General features: G+C 49.6%; 1 protein-coding gene across 2 annotated transcripts in view; it reads left to right on the top strand.

The window, feature by feature from the left end:
• Positions 1-441: 441 nt before the first annotated feature.
• LOC310834860 (uncharacterized protein) overlaps positions 442-8,099 on the top strand; it is a 24,582-nt gene continuing 16,924 nt past the window's right edge. The window contains exons 1-3 of one of the 2 annotated variants that reach the window (XM_083719324.1): positions 442-1,138; positions 2,438-2,611; positions 6,363-6,520. In XM_083719324.1, coding sequence (XP_083575450.1) covers positions 888-1,138; positions 2,438-2,611; positions 6,363-6,520 — 583 coding nt within the window. In that variant the 5' untranslated portion in view covers positions 442-887. Of the gene's footprint in view, positions 1,139-1,442; positions 1,603-2,437; positions 2,612-6,362; positions 6,521-8,099 lie in introns of those variants that run through there. The other variant, XM_083719325.1, reaches the window with a different exon arrangement.

Raw genomic sequence — 8,099 nt, 5'->3', positions numbered from 1 at the left:
GGTCTCATTTATTTTGGTTTGCTATTGGTCTTTTTCACCTGGAACTGAGCCCCTTGGATTGGGGGGGAGGTATGTTTGTTCTCTTGGGACGCGAGTGGTGCTATGGTGTAAACCACTGAGCCTTGGGCTTGCCTATCGGACGGTCGGCGGTTCGAATCCCCGCGACAGGGTGAGCTCCCATTGTTCGGTCCCTGCTCCTGCCAACCTAGCAGTTCGAAAGTATGCCAAAAAGTGCAAGTAGATAAATAGGTACCGCTTTGGTGGGAAGCTAAACGGCATTTCCGTGCACTGCTGTGGTTTGCCAGAAGTGGTTTAGTCATGCTGGCCACATGACCTGGAAAAACTCTGCAGACAAACATTGACTCCCTTGGCTAGTAAAGCGAGATGAGCACCGCAACCCCAGAGTTGTTCGCAACTGGACTTAACTGTCAGGGGTCCTTTACCTTTATCTTTTTATGTTCTCACTAGTTTTTTGTTCTTGTTCTCACCAGTTTTAAAGTGAGTTATAACTTAATGTATTCTTGCTATTGTAAAAAAAATAAATGCAGTACTTGATCTTGACAACAATGAAATATTATACCACAAACAAAGAAACCCGTCTCAGCACCCATGATTCCTTGGGGGAAGCCGTGACTGTTTAAAGTGGTATGATACTGCTTTAAATGTAAGTTTACAAGGGAGAGGTCCCTTTTCATCTCTGTATCGCAGCCAGTCCCACACCACATGATTTACTGCTTCCTCCACCCTACAAGGACAAATCTACAGGACGTTTAAATGCTTCCATACTTCCACCCTGGGAAGTTTACCTATCACCTGAACTTTTATCCGCTGGGCTTACAGCAGGCAATATCCTCCCATCCCACCAGTTACATCCCATAAGGATAGTCATGCTGGGCTTTTCAGTTGTTCTTTGTATAGCTTATTTCTGTCCCAGTCTTGGAGCGCTGGTATCTCCCGATCCTGAGCTTCTGTCTCAAGGAAGGACCCGCCTGCAACAGGCCCGTGAACTGGCTCGACACCCCCGCTATGGCAGTTGTTGGATGGGAGCCTTGGGGCAGCTAGACGCCGGGTGCAGGGAGCTGGATGAGGAGCAGCAAAGCCGCATTGCAATCAAATTTGCCCATTGCCACCTCCAGCGGTGAGTCCAGAGAGCTGGGTCTTGGGGGATGGGCTGGTGACAGCCAGTGTAATAGAGTGTAGTCCTAGGATAGGATTTCCCTTCATCCCTTCATCCATAGCTAGCAGGACCAGTGGTCAGGGATGATTGGAATTGTCCGAAAACAACTGGAAACGCCAGTTTGGGAAACCCGTCCTAGAACCTGAGGTATCAGGAAGCAGATCCTCACCCTGCCGCTAGGTGAAATTTGGCTAGCCAAAGCCTCTCAGCTTAACCTACTTCAACAAACTCACCCAGCCCAACCTGTTGTAGCCTGGAACTGCACAATGCGCAGCTGATTTGTGTACTGGATGGGGCACAGCTGTGGGCAGCCTGAGGAGGCCCCATCGACACTGGTGTCTGTCCATCAACCCTAGTAGGACAGTCTAGGTTGATGTCTGCAGGCTCCACAAACCCTCTGTGGTGTGGGATTTGAGGGGTGATCTGTGAGTTTGTCTGGGCCCTGAGTGAGAGCAGGATGGAGCTCAGAATTGGAAGAAGTGTTGGGTGGGGAAGGATTTCAGCATTTACAGCACTATTTTATTTTTAGTAATTTGTATTAATGGTTTTTATTAGGGGTTTTTTTTGTAACATTTGTAGTTCTTATCATTTTCAGTAGCTCATCGCAGGTGACAGTGGAAGAGAGTCATTGCTTGAACCTAAAGCAGGGGTTGGCAAGGTTTATCTTGCCTGGGCCGGATCGGTCCCGCGGAGATCCCTCCGTGGGCCGGATAACACCTGCGCCTGTGATTTTCGGTGTCTGCGCATGCGCAGAGATGATTTCCGGCACCGCGGAAGCGAGTCTCCATGCTGCGCTGCGCCGCACTGGTTTAGCACACCTCGCGAGCAGGCAGCTCAGTTTGGGGGCAGCTTGGGGGCCAGTCAAACGACCTCCACGGGCCACTTCCCATGGGCCTTAGGCTGCTGACCCTTGACCTAAAGCTTCATGAAGGAGGAGCTTTTCCCCATTCTTTTGCTCACACCCACATTATACATTTAAAGTGCATCTATATCCCTTTGACAGTCCTGTCTACCCTGAAAGAATCTGGAGAGGTATAGTTTACCTCCCCCCCCCCGAGCTACAGTTCCCAGCACCCTCACGAAACTACGGTTCCTTGTGGGATTCTTTGTAGGAAGCCATGTGCTTTCAATGTATGGTGTGGATCTTGCCTTTGTTTTGTCTGGGATGTCAAGTCAACATAATTCAATCCTGGCTGTACTGGTTCTCATTGTTTCATCTGACCAGTAGCTTCAGCTTATTCTGTGTCTTCTCCTGGGCAGGTCTGGGAGGAAGTTCCCCCCCTGTGAGCCTAGCAGCTCCATCCTTGGTTGCACACAGGACATGGACCCAGTGGCCTTTGGGGTGTACACAGAGTTCTTCACCCATGCTCAAAGCATCTGTTATTTCCTGCACAATGAGGCCTGGCAACAACGAGCCCAAGATACCATGCACAGGTAATGAGGCTCTTTCTTCCTCTAGAGAGCAACTAGCCTGGAAGGGTAATTCTAGCTCATGCTTTGCATGCAGAAGTTCCCAGTTTCAATCTCCAGGGAAGGCTGGGAATATCCCATACAGTGGTACCTCGGGTTAAGAACTTAATTTGTTCTGGAGGTCCATTCTTAACCTGAAACTGTTCTTAACCTAAGATACCACTTTAGCTAATGGGGCCTCCTGCTGCTGCTGTGCTGCCAGAGCACGATTTGTATTCTCATCCTGAAGCAAAGTTCTTAACCCGAGGTACTATTTCTGGGTTAGCAGAGTCTGTAACCTGAAGAGTCTGTAACCTGAGGTACCACTGTACAGTCAAACCTTGGTTGTTGAACATAATCCATTCCGGAAGCCCATTCGGCTTCCAAAATGTTCAACAACCAAGGTGCGGCTTCTGATTGGTTGCAGGAGCTTCCTGCGCTCCAGCAGAAGCCACATCGGATGTTTGACTTCTGAAAAATGTTTGAAACCCAGAGCATTTATTTCTGGGTTTTTGGCATTCGGGAGTCGAAACGTTCCAAAATGGAGGCATTTGGGATCCAAGGTTTGACTGTACCTGAAATCCTGGAGAGGCACTGCTAGTCACTGTAGGCAATACTAAGTTAGATGATCCAATGGTCTGACTCTGTACAGTGGTACCTCTGGTTACAAACTTAATTTGTTCCGGAGGTCCGTTCTTAACCTGAAACCGTTCTTAACCTCTTAACCTGAGGTACTACTTTAGCTAATGGGGCCTCCCACTGCCGCCGCGCCGCCGCCACGCGATTTCTTCTCTTATCCTGAGGTAAAGTTCTTAACCCGAGGTACTACTTCCGGGTTAGCAGAGTCTGTAACCTGAAGTGTTTGTAACCCGAGGTACCACTGTATAAGGCAAGTTCCTATGAAACAGCATGGGAGGGCAGAGAGAATTAAGGCCTGGTGAGAGCCCTTTGGAACCACTAAACATGTTAGTGGGGTTTCCCTTGACTGCTTCTAGGCACTTGTATGGGGAGGTCCACATGCAGTCCTGTGTTTCCTGGTGCTGCTTTGATCTTCCAGTGGTGGTTGATGCCCTTTGGGCCTAGTGAAGCACCAGAAGAGCAACTAATAATACATTGAGTTGGAACCAGAGATCACAGCTGGCAGAACCAACTAACTGGTTTTCTCACTATCCTCCTCCCTTAGAAAGATGCTAATCCTATGCATGCTTATACTGTACCTCTGATCTCAGTGCACTAAGCAGACCTACGCAGGATTACTCTCTCTCTCTCTCTCTCTCTCTCTCTCTCTCTCTCTCTCTCTCTCTCTGAATCAATATCGTTCACAGTGATTCAGTGCACTTCCTGAGTGTGACTATCTTAGGATGGATTCAGTCACATACCAGCAAACTCAAATTGCACAACTATACAGTAGTTGATTGGGAGGTATTGCACTGCAAACTCACCTCCCCCAAAGATTGGGCTTTTTGTGAGATAGAAAGGGGTGGGAAAGTGCACAGCAAAGCATGGGATAAGACTTGCTTTGATGTCTTGTCATTTAACCTCCTGCAAACAAATCAGGATGAAAGCTCAATAACAGCTCCTTTGGAAGCATCCCCAGACATCAAGAAAGAAGATAGAAAGGAAGAGTGAGTTGTTACCGTGGGAGGAAACTGATGAAAAGAGAGTGGGTCAAGTGGTTTTTACAGGGGGGGGGGGTAACACTTCCAGTTGCCCATAGTAAAAAAATATATCTCCCCCCACCCCCTTCCTTTTTAAAACCACACTGCAGTCTCAACAGGTAAAGATGCCCATTTATATTCATCCAATCCGCACCAGCACTCATGCAAGAGGACAATGTGTAGGGAGTTTCCTGCTCTTTCTGCTTGCTTCTTTCATTGCTCAGCAGCAGAGAGGAGGACAGCCAGGAGAAGCTTCAGGGTTGGGGGCCCTAACTGGAGCATTGGCAGCTGCCTGACCCTACCACTATCCCTGGACTGACAACCAGGATAGGAGGGGAAGGAGGTTGGGTGGAGGTCTTTGGTATGTCTAATTTTGTTCTCTTCCCAACCCTTTGTTAGGGTAAGGTAAAGTAAAGGGGCCCCTGACCGTTAGGTCCAGTCGCGGACGACTCTGGGGTTGCAGTGTTCATCTTGCTTTATTGGCCAAGGGAGCCGGCGCACAGCTTCCGGGTCATGTGGCCAGCATGACTAAGCCGCTTCTGGCGAACCAGAGCAGCGCACGGAAACACCGTTTACCTTCCTGCCGGAGCTGTACCTATTTATCTACTTATACTTTGACGTGCTTTCGAACTGCTAGGTTGGCAGGAGCAGGGACTGAGCAACGGGAGCTCACCCCGTTGTGGGGATTTGAACCGCCGACCTTCTGATTGGCAAGTCCTAGACTCTGTGGTTTAACCCACAGCACCACCCGTGTCCTTCCTTGTTAGGGTAAAGAGGTTGCCAATTCTCAGTATGAATGAGGTGCTACTCCCTCCTCAAAGGCAGCTCCTTGACTAGCAGCTGGGCTGGACAGCAGGCAAGCTAAGCGTTGGGTTTCCATCTGAGCCACTGGAACCGGCAGCACCAAAAAGTAGGGCACTTGTTCTACATGGGGAGAGCTACCCCAGAGTGACACTCTTATTTCCAGCATTTCCCAGAGCAGACTAGCTTCAGTGTGACAGGATAGTCTAATTTGGGAAGCGTGGACCATCAGATCCGCTTAACATCAGCATTTGTCTGGTTGATACTTGGTGGAAATCTAGAATAAGCGACTTGGAGCAGGGAGGGGAAGAGCAAAGCCGCATGCTGTATTTTGACTTTTCCCCTAGGGAGTAATTGCAGCTCACCAAAATAAGGAAGCACAAGGCAGGGCTGGGGAACCTGTGGCCCTCCATACACCCTTGAAGTCCAACTCCCACCATCCCCAGCCAGCAGAACCCACGGTCAGTGAAGGATGGGAGTTGTAGTCCAGCAACCTCTGGGGGGCCACAGGTTCCCCACCACTGGTATAATGGATGCTGCCTGCAGCTGACAGTTGCTGCTCCCTTGTTACCCAAAATACTGTAGTTGTGGCATCGAAGCACTCTGGGCTTGCTCAAGTATATTTTTGGGTTTTTATAACGTGGGGGGTGGGGAGGTGTGGTGGACTTGGAACCTGTATGGTTGGCCAACACAGTAGGGTGCAGGCACTATAGGGAACCTATTGTGTGGAATCTGGGAGTGAAAACTGGAGTCTGTGAACCCTAGCCCTTCATTGTAATCTTAAAAATAAAGTATCTAGCCCTTGAAGGGCTGGCAGGTTAGAAGTTGTAACTTCCAGGTGGCCTTGAACCCTTTTAATCTCCTTTCTGAAATTAATGCTCTGATCCTATGCATGCTTAACTAGACATTAAGTCGTACTGAGTTCAGTAGGACTTATTCCCAAGTCAGAATGCATAGAGTTGCAGCCAGATTCCTTCAAGGGATGAAATGACTTCACAAAAGGAGGCTGCCCACAGACAGTAGCGTAGCGTGGGTTGTCAGCACCCAGGGCAAGGCAAGTAATTTGCGCACCCTAACCCGTGGATTTGCACCCCCTAACCCTAACCCCCAGATGTTGTGCCCGGTGCGGCCGGCCCCCCCTACACCCCCACGCTACGCCACTGCCCACAGAGCAGAATATCTGGGCTTCAGCACCTTTCTGGCACAGTGGGTAGGCTGTGTGGTTAAGATGTTCCTGGTCATAATGAATTGGTTCCTGCCTTCTCTGCCTGTTCCAGGCTGACGTCCTCTTCAGAGACTGTGGCCCGCCAGCTGGAATCCACCCATCAGCTTGCTGGAGAGATCGCCCAGGCACAGGATGCCACCTTGCGCTCTCAGGAGCAGATCCTGCAAGATGGGGAGCTGCTACATCAGATGCTGCGTGACTCCTCCCAAGGTAGGCTGGGAGTTGGGTGGTTGGATAGGGATTATGGTCTCTGAAACAAACAAAGCTGCATTATAAAATGAAAAGTTGTACAACAATGTGCTATGGTCCTGAAGTTACTGCTGAACTACAGCTCAGATCATCCCTGACTGTTGGTCATGCTGGATGAGGGTGATGGGAGTTGGAGTCCAGCAGCATGGGGAGGGGCTTCCAGAGTCCTATGCTAGATTATTTGAGTTCTCATCCTTCTCCTGGGCCATGTTCAGAAAGTGGTGTTGGGGGATGAGTGTTCAGACCCCTGGGCTCTCACTTATGGGGTGCTTCAGGGTTCCATCCTCTCCCCCATGCTTTTTAACATCTACATGAAGCTGCTGGGAGAGATCATCAGGGGGTTTGGCCTGGGTGTTCATCAATATGCGGATGATACCCAGCTCTACCTCTCTTTTAAATCAGAACCAGTGAAGGCGGTGAAGGTCCTGTGTGAGTGTCTGGAGGCAGTTGGAGGATGAATGGGGGCTAACAGGTTGAGGTTGAATCCTGACAAGACAGAAGTCCTGTTCTTGGGGGACAGGGGGCAGGTTGGTGTGACGGACTCCCTGGTCCTGAATGGGGTAACTGTGCCCCTGAAGGATCAGGTGCGCAGCCTGGGAGTCATTTTGGATTCACAGCTGTCCATGGAGGCGCAGGTCAATTCTGTATCCAGGGCAGCTGTCTACCAGCTCCATCTGGTACACAGGCTGAGGCCCTACCTGCCCACAGACTGTCTTGCCAGAGTGGTGCATGCTCTAGTTATCTCCCGCTTAGACTACTGCAACGCGCTCTACATGGGGCTACCTTTGAAGGTACTCGGAAACTGCAATTAATCCAGAATGTGGCAGCTAGACTGGTGACTGGGAGTGGTCACCAAGACCATATAACACAGGTCCTGAGAGTCCTACATTCGTATGTTTCCGAGCACAATTCAAAGTGTTGGTGCTGACATTTAAAGCCCTAAACGGCCTCTGCCCTGTATACTTGAAGGAGCATTTCCACCCCCACCTTTCAGCCTGGACACTGAGGTCCAGCACCAAGGGCCTTCTGGCAGTTCCCTCATTGTAAGAGGTGAGGTTACAGGGAACTAGTCGGAGGGCCTTCTCGGTAGTGGCACCTGCCCTGTGGAACGCCTTCCCATCAGATGTCAAGGAAATAAGCAACTATATTACTTTAAAAGACTTCTGAAGGCTGCCCTGTTTAGGGAAGTTTTTAATGTTTAATGCTGTATTGTGTTTTTAATATTCAGTTGGGAGCCGCCCAGAGTGGCTGGGGAAACCCAGCCAGATGAGTGAGGTAGAAATAATTAACTGTTGTTGTTGTTGTTGTTGTTGTTGTTGTTGTTATATTACACAGACATCCCTGCCCTAGTACCCCCTTTTCCTGAAACAGAACCCATTCCCCAGTGCTGCACTAGTATTAAAAACCAAACCCTCCTTTCAAATATGCAGATACCGGGGGAATTATCTCAGGGGTTGGGAACCTTTCTCCCCTCATGCTAACCTTTGTGGGGTCACATACCAGTGGTAGATGAGGCCAGAATCAAAAGTGGACAAAGCAA

This window comes from Podarcis gaigeae (genome assembly GCF_964106915.1).
Source record: "Podarcis gaigeae genome assembly, chromosome: 17".
NCBI classification, from domain to species: Eukaryota; Metazoa; Chordata; class Lepidosauria; order Squamata; family Lacertidae; genus Podarcis; species Podarcis gaigeae.
Note: the sequence above shows the minus strand (reverse complement) of the source record. Positions and strands in the feature narration are given on the sequence as shown.